Here is a 21,111-nt window from a genome sequence, read left to right on the forward strand (position 1 = left end):
TACAAAAAAGGAAAGATAGGACTAATTTTAGATATGAATTGCAGAGATGGATTCTCTAGACATTTAAAAGAACCGGGATAATTAAGTAGAACTTCTTGATGATAAATTCGTAGTTGTGTCAGATTTGAACAGTGGGTTTATTGTTAGAAGGAAAATCCAGTCTTTGAGTAGTGTTACCCATAATCCTGCCAAGAATTACTACTTAGAGTCTGCTAACCATGCCGGTAAGTTTCAGTGTGAACTTGTTTCTTTCATTCTGTAGACTGACCAGGGCATCAAAAACCTTTCGGTTGAAGATGCAGCAAAACTTGCCCAAGAAGATCCTGACTATGGCCTTCGGGATCTTTTTAATGCCATTGCCACAAGCAGCTATCCCTCCTGGACTTTTTACATCCAGGTCATGACATTCAGTCAGGCAGAAACTTGTCCATTTAATCCATTTGATGTTACCAAGGTAAGTCAGTTAACAACTAAATTGTTTTCTTTTTTAAGTCTCTTTGTACCTAATTTTAACAAATTTCCAGTCAAGCATTCATCATGGCAGAGAAGTCATGTACAAAATGCAGTGGGACCACTTGAGAGTTTCCTGGCCTATGAGTGCTCACCAGCATCTCACATCCAGTTCCTGTGTGATAAGGTCATTGGGTTCACCCAGGTGGCTCAATATATTGTTTTTAGCAGGGAACAAATTTTGAAAAGCTGATGTACTTTTTCCCGGGGCAAGTGTCAATATTTTCTTTTCACTATTGTGAAAGACTTAACCAATGCACTTATCTGAAGTTCTTGTCATTTCATTCGATTAATCATTGTTATTTTTACTTACTGTCATTGGCTTCATTATATTTGAAAGCTGGCATTTTTGTGGGTACTTTAATTTCCTTCAGTTGGTTGTCTGGTAATTGTGAATGTCACATTATTTTTAGGTTTGGCCTCATAAGGACTACCCTCTTATCCCAGTTGGTAAACTGGTCTTAAATCGGAATCCAGTCAATTACTTTGCTGAAGTTGAACAGTTGGCCTTTGACCCAAGCAACATGCCGCCTGGCATTGAGCCCAGCCCTGACAAAATGCTTCAGGTAAACCTGGTGGATTGAGAGGTACTGAGGCAGGAGTATGTGCCTAAAACACGCACTCACACACACACTGTGTAATTTGGTACAATCTTTGTATGAAGAATTCACTAGAACATCACGTAAACTTTAATTAAACTGGGACTGACTGAAACATTTTGAGATGGGATTACAGTATAACCCAAATTTCATAGTCAATTCCCTCAATATGTTAAGGCTTTGACATTGAGTCCCTTAATTTAAAAGAAGCTATATTAGAAAATGCCACAAGTATTTGTAGAGTAAAGAAAGCTCTTTGTTCAGTCTGTCACTGAGAGAAGGAAGTATTTTTGATTATAACACCTTGGTTAGCATAAGTTTATTCATTTTTCTCTTCTATGGTGATGCTTGAATTTTTCCTTCTGTAAAAAGAGCCCTGGACATGATTTTTACAAACTAAATTTATGTTGTCAGTGATTAAAAGCAGTGGGTTAATTTAACCGTTTGTCTTGGTAACGTTCATGAGCACTCGGTACTTTTTCTTCTCTCTCCAATATGCTCTCTCCAGTGTACAAAGAGCGAAAATTCTTCTTTGGGCTAGACGTCATAGGAGAATAATTGGCTTAACAATTATTGAGTAAATCAGTCTTTTTTGGTTTTGGACTATGATCATGAAATAGAAGTTGAAGATTATACCCCAGGTGAGACTGCAGTGGCTTCAGGCATCACTCCTCGGAGGCAAGCTGAGAGTTCCCTGTTTTATTTAATAATAACCTTTTTGCTTGGACATTGGGAACATCTGAGACTTTTATAGAAAATAAGTTTTTCACAAGTTTTAGTTATATTATTAACTAATATAAGTTGCATACCTACCTACATGTGTGGTAGACTGTCCTGGCTCCTGTAACAGGTATAAAAACACAAGATAACTAACGTAAGGCGGAATGCCGTGGTGAATCAGGAGAAGTCTTATCTGATGGCAGGAAGATGACAAAGGTCCAAGAATGAGGTAGCATTTGAGATGGCTCTTGAAGAATGGGCAGGATTTCAATTTTCGTAGAGGTGAAATGAGGCAGGAGAATATAGGCACAAAGGCGGGCTGTTGGGTGTTTAAACTATAAATATAGGGTATCCCTCCAAAACGTATGCACTTTGAATACTTATAAAGGCAGGGTTTATTAAAATACATTTCACTTTCAAAATTGAGCTATCAGCTCTTCAAGTGTGCATACATTTTTGTATATAAGGTTGGGTACATTGAGCGTATGGTACAGGGGACCTTAATGCTTGAGTAGAAGTTTGTACAATTGTCCCTTTTAGGAAAAGAAAAGTTTTCTTCATTTTTGAGAAATGTGATCTGGTAGATATCAAGTGGAATCATTCTGGTTGGTGATAAATAGAAGAAGAAGGAACTGGGGGTTGGGAATAGAAAAAGGAAGTCAAGCAGATTACAGAGGGTAAACAAGTGGCCACATTGAAGCTGAGTGTGGAGGAAGCCTACAGTGGGACCCTGGGCCTTGAAACTCTGCTGTCTGGAGGTTGGCATGGAGCCGGACTGTGTGAAGGGTGGTTAATGGGATTTGCCATGGCACGGAATTGTCCTGAGTAGAGCTAAGACTGCGTAACCCTGATATTGAGGAACAGGCTCAGGAATAAAAGGTTACCCAAAAGCTTTTCACAAGAATCCACGTCACCATGAGTCTCTGGGACTACAGTGAGACCTGGAGGCAGTGAGCAAAACTGAGTCATGCAATTAGAAGAGCTTTGAAGCATTGGATGGAGGCCTAAGCCCAGGGGAAAGGACCACATAGCATGTACATATTCTCCACACCAACAAAAACCAAATGTATGAGGCATCTCATTGAGACTGGGGTGAAGAGAGTCCTGAAAAAGTGTTTGAGAGAGCTTTGTTAGGGTCAGTCAAGACACCAGATCCTAGTCTAGTTTTCCCTACACCCTCTTAGTCATGTAGCTGTGGATTCTCATGCCATGAAGTATGTTAGGGGTCATGCAGGGAAGGGCTGTTGCACTTGGTTAGCCATTTGGTGACCAGCGAGGAATTGTTTAAGGTTTTTTGAGTAGATAAGTAATGTAATCTGTGTGGGGCCTTGGGAAGATACTTTTGGCAGGAATGTGTAAAGTGATGTTGTTAGAGGAGGGACTGGAAATGGAGAGCCAGTTAGGAGGACTTTGAAAGTACCCTGATGGGAACTAATGAGCACCTGAGGATGGTTATAGTTGTATACTCATGGGCAATGTTCTCAGTTACCTTTCAACAAGGTCATGTTAATAAATTTTAAACTTTGTTATCCAGCGTGTTAAGCCAGACCATGGTGAAAACACAAAATAGTATAATGTAAATCACTGAGAGACTGTCCCCTGAGTACCTGGTGATGCAGGTACAGGCTTTCATTACTCCCCTGCGCTGCAGTTTGCTAGGTGTGGAGAAGTTGGCCTGATTTCTTGAGTGGGAGGCCTTTGTTCTGCTTTCTGACCCAGTCCAGCAAGGGAGCTCAGGCACGGGGCCTGGGGTGAGGCCTAGGTTCAAGTTGATGTCAAGATACGGCCTTGCTGTGCCCATTTCCCAACCTTGGTTCTCCACCTGTAAGTGGAGTAGGTTTGCTCTATAAACACAAGGTGACACAAAACCAGAATTAAATGATAGAAGCCATAATCAGGAGCTATTTATAGCTCAATAGTATCTTTTGTCCTGTTGGTAAATTTAGAGCACAACTTAGTCTATTTTGAGCTAAAGGAGGTGTTCAGCTTCCAAACTATTAATGGATCTCAGTCATAGCTGCATGTTCAGTCATCTAAATATTACCCTAGACAGTGTGCAGTGATTAGGAAAGCAAATTATTGACAGAACAGTGAGATTGGATTAACTGTCCATTGGTATGAGTGATTCAGTACAGAATAACTGCATAAGTTGCCCTGTTCAACTTGGTTTTTATTTTGGCTCATAGAGTTAGGGATATAATAATACTCTTTCTGATTCAAAGTTAATGATAAAGGCAGTGAAAGAAGAGCGCTCACAGAGTAGACCTGTGAATAATGAGAGTGTTTAAATAATTGGATACTAAGATTAATGTAGAGTCAATCAAAGCTTTTTGTTTCAGTGCTAACTGAAATAAAATTTAAAATGCTTACCATTCTGCCTTGGTAAGTGTGTAACTCAATTTAACCTTTGGTTCAGGACCTATGGCATTGTAGGGTCATCATTGTTTCATTTATGACTATAGGGCCGCCTTTTCTCCTATCCGGACACTCACCGCCACCGCCTGGGACCCAACTATCTTCAGATACCTGTGAACTGTCCCTTCCGTGCTCGAGTCGCCAACTACCAGCGTGACGGCCCCATGTGCATGGGTGACAACCAAGGTAGGCCTAAGACGCTTGGCTCCTCCTGGGAGGGCAGAGGGCACTGCTGAGCAGAGGGGTGGGACAACAGGCCAGTGGTTTTCAGTCTGGCCCCATGGGACCTCCTGCTCTGGGAAGGTGCTCACACAGGCGCTCCTGCCAACCACATCATTTTTGCCCAGCTGCCTGAGGACTCTCCATACTATTACCTGTTTTATATGTTTTATTGAGAGTTCCACCTCTGATTGCACTTGCTATCCATCCTATAGTGAGAGGCAGGGAGAAAGAGCTTTCGCACTGACTAGAGTAGAGTAGCATCAGACATAGGGGTCAGGCTTTAAAGACTCTTCACTGGTGGACAGCTCCTTAAATTGTAGGACTTAGAGAGTCTTGGAAGTCCAGAAGCCAAGAATCCATGTCTTTCGTTTCTCTGTACTTCTGCCAGGATTGTGGAAGGAGCAAGTCTAGCTAGAATTTGGAGGGGGATGGGAGAGGTTAGAAAATAGGGGATATAGCGCAAATAGATTCTCCCCCACCATTTTTTGTTAAGTGAATATAGTTGAATTCATGTAAATGAACTGGTGAGATAAGACTCTTGCATTTTGTTTTTGGAGCTCATTTATCAAATTTGTGGGTTTTTTCTTTTAACTACATTTTTTGGGTGCCATGTACAAACAGCTTCTATTTCTAATTAATTGTTCTAATAACAGAATGCTTAATTAACATTTTTCCTTTTAATATTCCACAGTTTAGTATAGGTCTTAGTTTCCTTTTTTATTTTCCTATTTAGGACATGTGTTTTAGTAATAGACTGTTTACGTTGACCCTTCCAGAAATTTTAGTATTTGGTTATATTTATGGCCCTAGATATCTGTATTCAGGCAAAGTTAGTTCTTCTGTGATAAAAATAATACATGTGCCCTAAAGGAAATTTGGAAACTATAAGGTACAAGAGAAGGGAGAAGAAAACCCATTTATAGTCCCAACACCCACGGACCACAACTGTTACATTTTGCTATATTTTTTTGCCAGTCTTTTCTGTGTGTATTTTTTATACGCTTAAGATTGATTTGTGTATGTAATTTGGCGCCTGCACTGGCTGCCATTCTCAGTAAGCCTTTTCCATGTATCTAACAAGTTTCCATGCCCACTAACTGATTATATTAGGTGGTTACCTAGAGGTGTGGAGCGTGTTACTGCTCGCAGTAATTGATACTTCGTGTACCTGCCTTCTGCATTTTTTTCTAAAGTGATTATTTCATTTGTATCCCTTGGGCCTTTTGTTATTGAGACTGGCTGTTACTGAGAACTGTTCGCTTGTGAAGAGCTCATGCATATTTTGGAACTTCATTAATAAGTGCTTGCTTCATGTTTACCATTCTTGTTTGCCGTCACAGTGGTAGACACCTGAAAAACTACTTATGGATGCATTTGATATGCCCTTTGCCTCCTTGTTTTAAAAAGTGAAGCATTTGGGCGGTGCTCTTAAAGTTCAATGTGAAAGTGCTTAATTGTTCCCAGTAGTCAGTGACTTGAAGACGGCTCCCATTTTGAGTAAAGGCCAGAGCTTATTTGGAAACAGAATTTAGAAATTACTCAAGTAGGCACGTTTCAAAGAACTAATACTTAATTCAGAACACCACTGTGGTGGCTGGTTATTGGAGCACTTTGCTTTTCACATAGACGTGGCTGACCTAGAATGAGTTTCTTAAGCTAATGATTGGGCTCCATAATAGTACGCTGTGCTCCCTCTTTCAACATACAGTTGGTACCATGAGAAATGTGGTTAGTAGGTGCCTCTTGATTATGCACTCTGGGTAGTCAGCCTATTCTGGCAGTGTGCTGGGTAAAATTCTAGCCCCAGACTCGTTCGCTCAAACCTCGTTTCTAGGCCACTCCTTTAGGCAGTGTGTGTTCAGGTAGTTCAGGCTTCTGCTAATATTGGCCAAAGCAGAGTGGAGTTAGGAAAATGTGCCAAAATGGAAAAAAAAAGGCTTCATATTTTTTTCTAGAAGTCATAAAAAAATGTTTTGATTATATTTTTTGCTTTTTTTCTGTAAGTCCAGACGGCTGACAATACTAGATATATCAAAGTTTTTAAAATTCCTTTTTTCACTTATCTGTGGAAGGAGGTCAAAGTGAAGTAGAATTGAATAAAGTCATAACCAATAAAGGAGAGATACCCTGAGGATCTTAAAAACCTTTAACACAAAAGCAGAGTTGTGTCATGGGAATGTGCTGGAATGGAAGAGACAAAAGCTCCAGAGTTCTAATCCCAGATCTACCTTTAATTACCGTGTGACTTTGCAGCAGTGAAGATCTCAGGGCTCAGCCCAGCCAGGCATGACTCAGGGATTGAGCATCGACCTAGGATCCAGGAGATCGAGGTTTTATTCCCAGTCAGGGCACATGCCCGGGTATCGGGCCTGATCCCCAGTCAGGGGCGTGCAGGAGGCAGCTGATCAATGACAACTCTCTCATCATTGATGTTTCTATCTCTCCCTCCCACTCCCTTCCTTTCTTTGAAATCAGTAAAGATATATATTTTTTAAAAAATCTCAGGGCTCAGTCATTGAAGGAGTGGAACTAGAACTTTAGAGTTGCTCTCAAGAATTCTGTGATTCAGTGTTTGAATTGAACCCAAGCCCGTATGAAATCCTAAAACTTGAAATGTGTCTTTGGGTCTCATTTTCTATGGGGGTCAAATCAAACCTGAATAAATCTATTTGTACTGGCAAGCATCAGCCTTCACAGATTAGATCATTGACATGTTCAAGGGGAATTTGAGATCTCTTCATTAAGACCAGGGTGAGACAGCCCATGTGAGCATTTGGAAGATGGCACTGTTCTTTAAGAATCTGAGTGTTGCCCAGCCGGGCGTGACTCAGCCGTTGAGCGTCGACCTAGGATCCAGGAGATTGGGGTTTGATTCCCAGTCAGGACACATGCCCGGGTTGCGGGCTGCAGCCAATCAATGACTTTCTCATCATTGATGTTTCTGTTTCTCTCTCCCTCTCCCTTTCTCTCTGAAATCAATAAAGATATATTAAAAAAAAAAGAAAAGAATCTGGGTGTTGCCTGTAGGTAAATATGGTACATTAAAAACAACACATGCATGACATATATATGTATGTGTGTGTGCAAGTATACATGTATCTATAATTGAATTTACTTCATATGACTCTGTAGCCTTCCTTCATTGTTTTGTCTCCCTAAGTGAGCCTGTGTGGTTTGCCTTTAAAGGTGGTGCTCCCAACTACTACCCTAACAGCTTTGGTGCTCCAGAGCAGCAACCACAGCATGCCCTGGAGTATAGCACCCCAGCTGCTGGGGATGTGCGGCGCTACAACTCTGCCAACGATGATAATGTCTCTCAGGTAATGACCTCTCTGCTGCGGGAGTCACTTCCTCACTCTGCCTCTCAGTCTTCCAGTTCCCCTCTCAGAGTATCTAATAAATCTTATATTGAACTCAGGGAATATAGCTCTGATCATAAATCAGTCCCTTTATTAAATGGAGTTGAAGAGTTGTGTTACTCTGCTCTTTCAGTGCAAGGTAGGACTCATTTCAGTTCTCCCAAGTTTTATGGAAGGGTTAAGGTGGGAGCCGTTGGGGAAGAAGCAGTTTCATGGAAATCTAAGAAGTGGGCAAGCTAAGCATAAGTGCAGCCAAACTAAGAATCTGGGCAGGACTGGCAGATATATGGGACTAGAGCTGGATTCAGAATAGCTCCTCAGTAGCAGGAGTGTAGGTGTTTCCATGGGCTTACCTTTCACTTCACTCTGCTACTCTCCATCCATCTGTTTCTGCTTTCTAATGCTTTTCTCCTTGTGGCCTCGTAGCTTCTGTTTTCACATTGCTGTGGCTTTGCTGTGACCAAGGCCTAACTCTTCTTTCTGGCTTCATTCTCCACATATTACTTTTTTTTTGGACCTCTTTTACTTTTCCCCGTACTTCTATATCAGCTTCTGGAGAGAGGATGTCAGATTGACTAGAATCATCTTTTCATTCTAGGTTGCCTCACTGCCAGCCTATTGTTAACCGCCCTGGGTCAAGTACCCACTCTCTTTCCAATGACCTCTGGCTCCCTAATGGCAGTTCTTTCAGAAGATGCAGTGAAAGAGGCCCTTTGACTCTGAAGGGCAGCCACCTCTTTAAAGTGTTCAGTGCAGCTTATACCCCACACAAGAAAAGAATAAAGTTAAGAAGTATAACTGCCCTAGAGCTGTGCTTGGGTAACTGACATTAAACTTAGTATTTAAATGAGAATAGGACCTATTTCTATTTTCTCACTTTGTAAATGTGGATTCCAAGTAAAATATGCTTATATACAGGAATTGATTCACTGAGAAGATCTCTTTATTTGAAAGGCACTTATGTGTGTATATATATATATTATATATGTGTGTGTGTGTGTATATAAAAAAGAAGTGCCCAGCCCTGCCGGGCGTGGCTCAGCGGTTGAGCTTCTACCTAGGATCCAGGAGATTGTGGTTCAATTCCCGGTTGGGCCACATGCCCGGGTTGCGGGCTTGATCCCAGGTCAGGGGCATGTGGGAGGCAGCCGATCAGTGACTCTCTCTTATCATTGACGTTTCTCTCTCTCTCTCCCTCTCCCTTCCATTTTCTGAAATCAATGAAGATATATTAAAAAAAAAAGTGCCTGCCAGGGTGTGGCTCAGTGGTTGAGCACCGGCCTAGGATCCCGGAGATCGAAGTTCGATTCCCTATCAGGGCACATGTCCAGGTGTGGGCTCGAATCCCCAATAGGGGGTGTACAGGAGACAGCCGATCAATGACCACTCTCTCATCGTTGATGTTTATGTCTCTCTCCTATGGTTTGTAGGATATAAACCATATTTAGTTAAAATTAAACATCTCTTGAAAGGACTTTTATAGAAACTGCATTATTCTTGGCATGCAAATGATACCAAGTATATTGCAATACAATCCCTGCCTCTCAAAGAATTTTGCCTAATGAAGTCTACTCTGGTGTTAAACTAGTAAATATAACCTTTGCAGAATTAATTTAGATAATGAGGCTATTGCTTACACATTAAAAATTACCAGATAATCACTTATTTTATTGAGAGATTTTAAGCAGTCATGATACTGCTTATAGGTTTATAGCATAATCCTGTAACAGTAAGAGTCACATGGGAAATAAATAAGATCCAGATTTATGCTTTTAAAAACGATTCACTTGGACTTTTACTTCTGGCTTATGGCAGACTAGCTTGTATCAGACCTGTCCTTTCACAGAGGATTTGGAAAGCTAGATAAAATGCAAAAAGCATCTATTTGAATGCTTTGGAAAGCTAACCAAACAACAAGGATTTGAGGGACAGGATCTTGGACAGAGAAGCAGTGCAGAGATGTGAGCTTGGCATTTGGTATCCTTTCTAATGCATTTATTAATTTGTAAGCATTGGCTAAGATGCTAAGCAGAGTTTACAGCATTTTTATTGGTCTGGAGGGATAAAAATTGGAGTTCCGGGCCTTTTAAGGAGGAGGCCTTTGGTTAATAATCCAGTCTTTCAGTTGAAATCCCTGAGAGGCCATGCCTAAGAATAAGGGAATACCTGAAATAAACTTACCCTCACAAAAACTAAGACACAGCTTTGCATCAGCTCAGTCTCAGACTGGATTAAGATGGTCTCATTTTATCCTGTGTGCCAGAAGCAAACAACTCTTTGGAGGAAAGTAGAGCCTCAAATTTTGTCTACATTTTTTTTAATCAAATGTCCAGCATTCAGTACTAAGTTACCAGGCATATCCAACACATAAGACCTTATGACTGAAAACCAAGAGGGGAAAAAACAAACCTGATAATAGAAACAAATTTACTCAAGATCCAGAAAATGGAATTGTCAGATATAGGTTTTAAGATAACTGATTAATATGTTCAAGACAGTAGATGACGATGTGGAGAATTTAACAAGAGAACTTTAATCCTTACAGTAAGAATTGAATGAATGGACATACTGAACTGGAAAATGCAACAACTGAAATTAACAACCCAGTAAATGGGCTTAAAAGGAAATTAAACACAACTGAAGAGAGAATTAATACATTAGAACATAGAGCAGTAGGTATTATCTAGACTAACTCATGAAGAGAAAAAGAACTCTATTATGAGACACCATTTAGAGACTGAAAAGGCAAGCCACAGAGTGGGAGAATGTATTTGCCATTCATCTAACAGATGACTCATGTGCAGAATATGTAAAGAACTACAGAGCACTAAGAAAGAGACAGACAAATGAATTGAAAATTTGGCAAAAGACTTGAATGGGCACTTCACAAAAGAGGATATCCAGATAGCTGAAACACATAAGGGAAGGTGGTTTACTTCACTAGGGACATGAAAAATAAAACCACAAAGAAATACCACTAGATGCACACCAGAAGGTCTAGAATTAAAAAGACCGACCATACCAAGTGTTGGTAGGAATGAGGAACAACTCTTACTCTCATATAATGAAAATATTCCCCAGAGATGATTTCAAGCTACCACTTGATGTCACTGAACCTGTGGCATTGGGAAGTGATGTTCACTATTCCACTGTTATATAGATAGTATTTCTGCCATAGAGATAACAGTAGACACAATATCAAGAATATTGGTAATATGTATTAATTAGGAAGTGCTATGTTTTGAGAGTTTATTACTTTTGTTTATAATATAATTTATTCATTTACTTGTAAGTTTATATAACTTAATTTTAATAATGGCTCTGTTTAACAAGTCACAGAATTCCTAAAAATTTGACAATTTGTTCTCACAAGCAAGCTGGCTGCAGCGCATCACTGGAATTGCAGGATCAAATTTCTTTTAGTTCAAGGTGGTAGATTGAGGTGACATAGGGGACCTTTGTTTGACTTCTCACACATACATGCTAGATTGAAAATTAAAATGATAATGTAGTTAACAAACAAGAACATTCAATCTCCAGGTTCCAGAAATGAAAAAGAAATCACAGTGTGTGAACATTGAAGGTACATATCTAATGAGGGTTACCTAACCCTGTTTACATCTTATTAAAATTTTATACCTGTAAGGGACTAGGGGTTGAGGCCTCAGGCTTCAGGTGTTGCAGAGAGCTAGAGCTGGGTTCTTGACCTAATGATGAGAACCAGGAACTGGCCTTTCTTTGGGAAAACTACCTACCAGGCTAAAGATGCGTCTAGATGGAAACAGCCCTGAGAAGTTGGGGTCTTTCTCCTGTGCTGTGCTTAGCTGAGGTCCCTGCATTCTTGTCCCACTTTGGGTCATATGGAAGCCTTGAACTGAGAAGCAAGTGAATTAGTGAACCTTGTTAGGCCTCTGCAGATGTGATGAAAAATATTGACCACATGAAGATACCTTCACAACTCAGACACATTTGTAACTTCTGCAGAAGATACCTCTTGTTGAAAATGAGTCACATGGGAAAATTACAATACATACAAGGAAATCCAACCCCTGTGAAGTTGCACATGCAGTAGATGGAAGAATTACACCCATGATAGAATAATGAAAAAGGAGATTTAAAATAAGCATGTATACAGCATTCAAAGAGATACAGAAAGGAATATTATCCATAAGACAAGAATAGGATGTGAGAAAACAAAAACTGGTAATTTGAAAAAGAACTGAATAGAATTTTCTAGAAACAAAAAATACAATCTTTGAAATAGAGATCCAACTGATACAGTGACTTAATGGTTCCATGAACAATATGTTAGATACAGCTGAAGAGCAAATTAGTGAATTGGAGGCAGATCTGAGGAAATCCCCTTACTGCAGCACTTTGATTGTATTATATTAATATAAAAGTCTGATTTTTAAACTTTGTTTCAGATTTAAACTTTGCTTAAATTAAGAAAAACATTGTGTTCTGTTTTATAACTTACTTAGAAAAGCTATGAATATCTTAATGTTTTATAAATTAGATACTTTGGATAATTGGGTATTTTAGGACTTTATAAACATTAATTGAACAATACATAGGACAATGTCTTGTATATTATAGGTACTTGATAAATAAGTATTTGTTGAATGAATGAATGAAATGTTAGAATAAAATTATACCTGTATCCTAGAAATGATGGTTTCAGAAATGAGCAGAGGCTATTAGGACTCATACCTGATACTTAGGTCCTATTTTTTATTTTAATCTGTTGCTATTCATTTTAGAGGTAAACCCAATAATCTAATGAAAATTTCACTGTTAACATTTATCTTTTCCAAGAAATCTTGGCTTTTGAATAGTGGAGGGTGTAATGAATTAGGGCTTTTTCCTTTGTGGTTCTGGGTGAATTGAACAAAGTTGTGCTAACTGTACATTTGACAATCTTTTGCACATCCTGGACTTCTCAGTATTAAGAGTGGTGGTATTTTTTTTTTTTTAAATATGTTTTTATTGATTCTGGAGAAAGGAAGGGAGGGGGAAAGAGATAGAAACATCAATGATAAGAGTCATTGATCCGCTGCCTCCTGCACACCCCCTCCTGGGGATCGAGCCCACAACCTGGGCATGTGCCCTGACCGAGAATTGAACCGTGACCTGGTTCATAGGTCGACGCTCAACCACTGAGACACGCTGGCTAGGCAAGAGTGTGGTGGGATTTTTAACTGTAGGCTATATTGCCTTATATTTAAAAGAGATTTATTAGTAGTGACTACAAAGGACATTATTAAATAGCAGTTATAAGCTATTATCAACAACTGAATTCCTCCTATTTTGCTTAAAATAAAAACAAAAAGTGAGGAACTCAACACAGATGACAGTTTCAACTACAATTCAAAATTATTCTTAAATTCTAAAAACTCATTCTTACGCAAATAGCAATCTCACTTTTTCATTTTGAAGGTGGCATATTCGTTGAGTTTTGTGTGATAAAGTGGTTATTCAGTTTTCCCCACTCTGTGCATTTTCATTGCGCAGGTGCGGACGTTCTATACAAGTGTACTGAATGAAGAGGAGAGGAGACGCCTGTGTGAAAACATTGCTGGCCACCTGAAAGATGCCCAGCTTTTCATCCAGAAGAAAGCGGTGAGTGAGACTTTGGAAGCTGACGGGTGACACCTGCTGGTTGGAGAAAAGAGTGCAGCTGTGTGAGAGAACCCTTAAAAGGGAAAGTGCCCTTTCTATTGCACTTGAGCTAAGTGGACTTAAAAACATTGCAACTAAGCCCCAATCAACCTCTGATTACTTTCTCCCCAATGGTTATGGCATATCCATTGATCCTTAGCTCTTTGTCCAATGTGTCATTATTTAGTTGAGTTCAGGGTTAATTCTCTCCTATGCTGTTTAATTTGACTGTGGCCAGGTTCTGTGCAAGAGAACAGTAATCAAAATTACAGTGTGAGTCCTTTCACCATTTGCTTTGAATTTAGGTGGTAAAAAGTTCAGATTACATTTTTGTGGCTCCAAGCCTGCCTGATCACTTAACGTCATGACACTGACCCTCCTTCGGAAGCAACGGGAAACTTGCACATTTTCAGGGGTGAGAACTGAGCTGCTTCCAAAAGTCAGGCTGGACTTTTGAGCTAAGTTGCCACGGTATTTCTGATGGCAGCTCATTGTGCTGTGAAGTTTTCTCACTGGTGATTCCCTGGCCTGCCACAGGGGTAGTAAGCTTCTTTAAATGTGGGAAACACCACTGTTTCCTTGTCTCTTGGTTGCCAGTTCTGTGTTCCTAGGGGCAGCTGGGCTAGCAGCTGTCCAGATGTGGTCGAAAGCCTGGAGACAAGTACCAGCAGGCTGAGTGTTTTCTCTGTAGGCAGAATTCTGTGGCTGTAACTATTTTTCATGAGTGTGTGTGTACAAGTATTCCTTTAAACCTTTGTGGCACTGTTTACTTATTGCTTTCTCCAGCCGAGAGCCTGACAGTTGGTCGGTGAGATGGCTGAGGCAGGTCTTATCTTCCTGAGAAGAATGATTAAGACAGCTTGTAAGGAGTGGACTCTTGGCACTCTCCTCACCTGTGCCTAAGCTGTAAGGCTTCCTCTGGATTTATGATGCCCCATCTCTTCCTGCTGTCTGCTTGGGTCAGCCCATGATTGGGAATTCCTACTTGAAGTGTGTGCAGTTGCCCAGCACATGGCGGTGACTTTGTATACTTTAAAGTCAGGCAGTGCCTGGGCCCATTTCTTAATACAGATCATTATAAGTAGCAGTACTCTGTACATGCAGTCAGTGCAGTTTGCCTCATGTGCATTTTTCTCACAATAGTCTGTGAGGTAGGTGAATTATCTTACCCATCTTATGGGCGGTGGACATGCGCGGAAGAATGACTCATCTAAGGTTGTTAAGTACATGTCAGGGTTGTCACTGGACCCCCAATCTTACTCTGTGCTGTTGATCACTGTGTGGTTCCACTTCCTGAGACAGCATCCTTCCTCCCCTGGAGCAAACACCATGAGTAGATAGACACTGGGGCTGGCCTAGTAGGAACTAAGGTAATGTCTACATTTATTTTCAGGTCAAGAACTTCAGCGATGTCCATCCTGACTATGGGGCCCGCATCCAGGCTCTTTTGGACAAATACAACGCTGAGAAGCCTAAGGTGAGCCTGGAGCAGCCTGGCTGAGGCAGAGTGTGTGCCCTGGATTAGACAAGGCATAGTTTAGTTTCCTTCTAGGATGATTCTCCTCAGGTGCAACTGTTAGATTTTTTAAGCAGCTGCTCAGAAACTCATTTGAGATCTAAAGAAGCCACCTGCAAAACATGTACTCTTTGTTTTAGCTCTGGACAACATAAGGTAGTTTAAGGTGAATAAGTTCTGAATCGTTACTTTCACTTGAGCACAAATTGAAGCTAAGATAAATACCAGGTTGCTGCTGCTGAGTGACGTAATTAATCTGCTGGCCTTGTTCTTTTAAAACAGAACTCGATCCACACCTTTGTGCAGCATGGGTCTCACTTGGCTGCGAGGGAGAAGGCTAACCTGTGAGGGTTGGCGCCCTGGTTGGGTGCGAGTTGCTCTTCGCCTGTGAAGCAAAGCATGGAATTCACACACGTAATCCACTCATCGCTGGGTAGAAGGTTCTCCTGTGCTAGATGTGCAAATGCAAGTCTTTACAATGATAATCGAGGTTCTGTAACAAATAATGTATTAATGGCTTTTAATAAAAATGAAGGGCGGCAGGGATTAAGAATCATTTAAAAGAAACATGTATTTGCTTTTGACAGTTGGTTGGATTTTCACTTCAAATGAATAGAATGAAAATGTCTAGCAGAAAGAAAACTTTATTTGATAAGAAAAAACCTTAGTGAAATTAGTATGTTTACATATCTCATGGCCTATTATATAAAAATATTGTTGTAATTATATATGGAGAAAAGATAAAAGATAATCCACTCAGAAATTTTAATTTTTCTACGTTCCTTACAGGAAAAACACATTGAATGCCTTAGTGTCTTTTGAAAATAACTTCAGTACCATCATGGTTTAAAGCTTATTTCTGCTTGGAATTGATCAGATTTTAAAACAAACTCAGAATTACATTTATGCTTATACCGCATTGATTTTACAACAGACAAATTTGTAATTATTACACTTTTACAATAAAATAATCTGTGCCTAAGAATAGAAGAATGGTAGTTGATGTCTTTCGGCTCCATATAGAACTTGAAATGTTCCACCGGGCTCTTAATCCGAACATCGTCTGTTATCAGGTGCTTACCCTTAAAACGAAAGTACCAATGTCATGAGGATACTCTGTTATTTGTTTAAACCAGTTGCCTTTAGACTCTGGGGACCAGAACTTTAATTCTATTGTGAAAAAATAGCAAACTGCCCAATTATGAAAATTACCTAGATTTCTTGTCCATTAGCTCACTTCCTTATCTACTTAGGAGTTTTTAAAGTAAGGGCTCAGAACCTCAACTTATTTTATTTTATTTTTTTTTAAACCCATGTTAGCTCGAAAATTATGCTTGAGTGGCTGAGTACTAAATGAAGCCTGTTTTTCTTAAAATCTCATTCGCTTCGTCTCAGATCTTCAGCACCAGTTTGTACTTACTCCTCGGAAGGCCTTGCGATCTCGGGCTTCAGGAAACCATCAGACCACTAGTAAATACAAATCCTCAGTCTTTTGGCTCAAACTTCTTTCTTCTTTATTTTTCTGTCAGACTCTTCTGCCTAAATTCCTCCTGTATTTGAGTGTGCTTAGAAACTGTTCTATTTTTATGCATAGAAAGTAAATTTATCCTTTTGTACCCAGTGGTGAATATTTTCAGTAGAGTAACTTCACTATAATTATACCTCTTGATAGTATTAAATATAATATATAAGATAAACTGATAAAAATTAATATAATTTGACAATGGGAAGGAGGTTATTTATTTAAATATTGGTTATAAACAGAATTTTTGAGATAATTTTCTGCTTTGTTCTATTCTGTAGTGTAAAAATAAGTTAGTAGTTAAAGTCACATGTATCTACTATGTTTCTTGTATGTAAAAATCAGGCACATGGAATTGCCTCCAGTTTTATTCTGGAGACCTCTTGTGTAGTTTTCAAAGATAAATACTGGTGAGGTTAACTTCCCCACTTAGGTTTTACTGGGAATTACTATCTAATTATATTCCTTTTAAGTGACATTCAGATACATGGGACCCATGGTGATGGCACTAGCCAGCAGTGGTGGCAAACGTGCAAGAATGCAAGAAAAGGAAACCTACCATTTTCCCTGTCTCAGGAAAAGTGACTACAATTGCACAGGTGTGTTTTAAGCCTTTATTTATATCATGCTCACCAATATTGGCCAAAGCAAGTCACACGGCTAAGCCTGAAGTCAAAGGGTGAGGAATGTACTCTACTCATGGAGGTGTCTGTGTGTGTCTGTGTGTCTGTGTATGTGTGTCACGTATGTGAACAACTTAGCATAGACTTCCCCTCCCATCAGTTCTTCCACACTGCTAGAAACCACACTGGCCATCACCCTCAGCATGCCATTACTTCCCTTCTTACTCTGTTTAGATGTTCTGGTTTAAAGTCATAATTACTGCAGAACCAGCCTTGGTAAACTAGGCTTCTTCCTTAGCTCTTGTGCTGAAATGACTGTGGCTGGAGCAGAACAGCCCTGCTGACCAGGCTTTTACACTTTCGGCCACAAACCTCAAGGGGACCCTTGACACTGTGGAAATCTGTCTTTCCTTCCTCAGCAGACTCTCCCATCTGTCTCTCCCCCTCCTTCTCAGCTCGTTTCAACAACGATAATAACTTCCCAAACTTTCCCTCCACCCAAATCCTCCAGATTGCCGGCCTCGACAGCCCTGTGCTCGCCTTTCCTTCCATTGGCAGGGGTGAGCTGCGCTCACACTGAGGGTCAGCCCCGCACACGCACTGGTCCTCCGCCTCCTGCCTTCGCGGGAATGACCCTTGCCCTCTCTTGCGCCACCAGTTCTTCCTTTCTTTCTGTATCGCTCCTCTTAGTGTGCAAACCTGCTGTTACAAGTGTCCTCAAATCTTCCCTTGTTCTCGTAGGCCTTTCCTGCTGTTGCCCCCTTTAGTCTGCTACCCTCTATTGAAAAGTATGTTAAAAGAGTTGCCTTTACTTTGCCCTCTCCATCTTCTGCCTCTCCTAAACCTACTCTAATCAGGCTGCCCTTACCGGGGTCACCAATGACTTCCATGCCGCTAAAATCTAATGGTCCCATCTAGCAATCCCATTTCTGGTTATATACCCGACAGAAGGGAAAGCAGGGACTTGCAGGTCTGTATATACCCCATGTTCATAGCAGCATTATGCACAGTGAGAGTAACTGAAGTTCACCGATGGATGAATGGACAAACAAAACATGGTAGCCAGACACGTGGGATATTGTTCAGCCTTATAAAGGAAGGAAATTCTGACACATACTACAGCGTGACTGAACCTTGAAGACATTATGCTAAGTGAAGTAAGCCAGAGCCAGAAGGACAAATACGGTATGATTCCACTTATGTGAGGGGCCTAGAATAGTCCAAACAGAGACAGAAAGTAGAATAGTGACTGCCAAGGGCTGGGGGAGGGGAGACAGGGAATTATTGATGAATGGGCACAGAGTTTCCGTTTGTGAAGATGAGAAAGTTCTGGAGATGGATGGTGGTGATAGTTGCACAACATTGTGATGTACTTCATGCCACTGAACTATATGCTTTATAAATCATTAAAATATAAATTTTATGTATATTTTACCACAATACAAAAAAATGCAATGTTCTGTTCTCACTCCTTGTCTTACGTGGCCTCAGCAGTGTTTGATCATGGGCACCTTTTGCTTCTTTTTTAATAACAGTTTTTTTGAGATATAATTCATATAAAAATCACCCACTTAAACTGTACAATTCAATGGTGGGGTTTTTTTTAATCATCTGAGGACGCTTAGAGAGAGAGAAACAATGATGTGAAAGAGAGATATCAATTGGTTGCCTTCCATACATGTCCCAACCAGGGATCGAACCTGCAACTGAGATATGTGCTCTGACTGGGAATCGAACCCATAACCTTTTGGTGCATGGGATGACACTCAACCACTTGAGCTGCTTCAGCTGGGCCAATTCAGTGGTTTTTAGTAGATGTAGTTATGTGATCATCACCACATTTAATCTTAGGATATTTTCCTCAACCCCTCTCCCACCGAAAACACTCTGTTCCCATTAGCAGTCACTCACCATTCCCCCAGCTTAATCCTGCCCCAGCCCTTGGCTGTTAGGAGTCTACATCCTGTCTAGCTTTTCCTACTCCGCACATTTGGGTTAAATGGAATCATATAATAGGTGATCTTTTGTGACTGGCTTTCACTCAGCATCCTGTCCTGAAGGTTCTTAGTGCAGCATGTATCTGCGCTTCATTTTCTTTTATTGCCAAATAATACTCTACTGCATGGCTGTGCCAGTTTTACTTACCCACTCTTAGTGCAGAGAGTTTGGGTGGTTTCCACTTTGGGGCTATTATGAATAACGCTGCTGTGAACATTCGTGTACATGTTTCTGTGTGGACACGTGTTTTCATTTCTCACATTCTCATCTTTTTAAAAGACATTTTCTCTTACCTCTTGGCCCACCACTCTAAAAATCGACTCCCAGTGTTTTAAAATCTGTTGTTTGCTCTTCCGAAAGGAGGACTTGGTCTGGGCTTTTAGAAGCACGGTAGTGTCAGAATTTTGGTTGAAAAACAATTCTTTTCTTTACCTGATCAAAGGGCATCACTCTAATTTGTAATGTCTGCTAAGGAAGTGAGTTTTACGAACTGCTTAGCACTCACTTTTCTGAGAAAAACATCGGGAAAGCTGCTGGGCCATTTCTTTGCATCTAGTTAGTGGTATTACCAAAAAGCAAAGGGCTAGATTCTACTTTGAATAAGACAAACTGAAGGGTTAAAATTCTTATCAGAGGTTTTAAAGATGGGAAGGGTTAGCAGAGGTGAACTAAAAAAGCTCTGATTACTCTTGAAGTTTTGAGAATTTTAAACAGTCATTAACATGGAAAGTGTGTTATGGAAAGCTCTATAGTGACCCTTTTTATAAAGGAAGTACCCTCCCATTTGACTGTTTGATAAGTGAATTTTGCATTGCCTGTCATATTTATTTGTTTGTTTGGTATTGTTTGCTTAAAGTGTGGTATTTTAAACAGTCCTTTGTATTTTCTGTTCTTGGGAGAATTGTATTATGAGACTATATGTGTAAGTAAAACCCATATTTTAAAGGGCATAGTGGGCTGACTGATGGCCCCCAAAAGGACATGCCCATGTCCCAACCTCCAGAACCTGTGAAGATGACCTGCTTTGGAAAAATGGTCTTTGCAGGGGTTTCGAGATGATATTATCCTGGATTACAAAGATGGGCCCTAAATCCAATGATAAGTGTCCTTCTCAGTGAGCAAAGGGGAGAAGGTGGGGCTTGTCACATGAAGATGGGGCAGAGATTGGAGGTTTACAGCTACAAGCTAAGGAACGCCTGGAGGCCCCAGGAGCTGTCAGAGGCCAGGAAGGGTTCATCCTAGAGCCCGTGGAGGGAGCATGGCTCTGCCAACACCTTGGTTTCAGACTTTCAGCTTCCAGAACTGTGAGAGGATAAGTTTCTGTTGTCTTAAGCCACCAAATATGGTGATTTGTCTTGGGCAGCCCTAGGAAACATATACAAAGAGGATGCTGATTTAATCGTTTTAAAAAGGGACAACTTCTCGAGTAGCAGAGGGATTCATTGTTTTGTTCTCTGAGTTGCCTGATGCCACCTCTGGGGGTGGGACAGCGTCTCTTAGGTGGTATGTTACTCAGCAGTCCTGTTCACTGCTGCCTGCTCTGCCCCGCCATCCCCCTGAGCTGCTCGGTTCTGCCAAGCTCTTTGCCTGAAAGCTCCCAGTTCCCCTCTTGTTACCTAATTCCCAGTTTCCCGGACACTCTCCTTCAGCGGGACTGTGGGCTTTGACCCAGTCCATTAATATGGTACTTACCTATTTAGATGGACAGGGCAGGGGTCCCAAATTCAAAATGTCCAAGCTTTCTGGATGTATGAAACAAACACACAAACAGACCAACCACAGTAGTGCAAGAACAAAGCTGACGCCTGCGTCTGGAAGGTGGCAGGAAGTGGTGCCTAGGGGCTCTGCCCAAAGGGCCAGTTCTACTTAGCTCTGGGCACTAAGAAACGAGTGTTGCCAGACCTGACTTTTAAGAAGCTGGAAAACTGGATTATTCTGTAAATCTGATTTTTAAACAAGGCAATGA

The 21,111-nt window shown here is 40.7% G+C and overlaps 1 protein-coding gene across 1 annotated transcript in view; it reads left to right on the forward strand.

Annotated features, from left to right (window-relative positions):
- The window catches only part of CAT (catalase), a 34,299-nt gene extending 18,304 nt beyond the window's left edge, over nt 1-15,995 (forward strand). The window contains exons 7-13 of the mRNA XM_016206207.2: nt 263-454; nt 924-1,076; nt 4,292-4,430; nt 7,653-7,786; nt 13,340-13,447; nt 14,880-14,963; nt 15,285-15,995. Of these exons, the coding sequence (XP_016061693.1) occupies nt 263-454; nt 924-1,076; nt 4,292-4,430; nt 7,653-7,786; nt 13,340-13,447; nt 14,880-14,963; nt 15,285-15,350 (876 nt within the window). The 3' untranslated portion in view covers nt 15,351-15,995. The remainder of the gene's footprint in view (nt 1-262; nt 455-923; nt 1,077-4,291; nt 4,431-7,652; nt 7,787-13,339; nt 13,448-14,879; nt 14,964-15,284) is intronic.
- The last annotated feature ends 5,116 nt before the right edge of the window (nt 15,996-21,111 follow it).

Source organism: Miniopterus natalensis, chromosome 11, assembly GCF_054644295.1.
Source record: "Miniopterus natalensis isolate mMinNat1 chromosome 11, mMinNat1.hap1, whole genome shotgun sequence".
In the NCBI taxonomy this organism is placed as follows: domain Eukaryota; kingdom Metazoa; phylum Chordata; class Mammalia; order Chiroptera; family Miniopteridae; genus Miniopterus; species Miniopterus natalensis.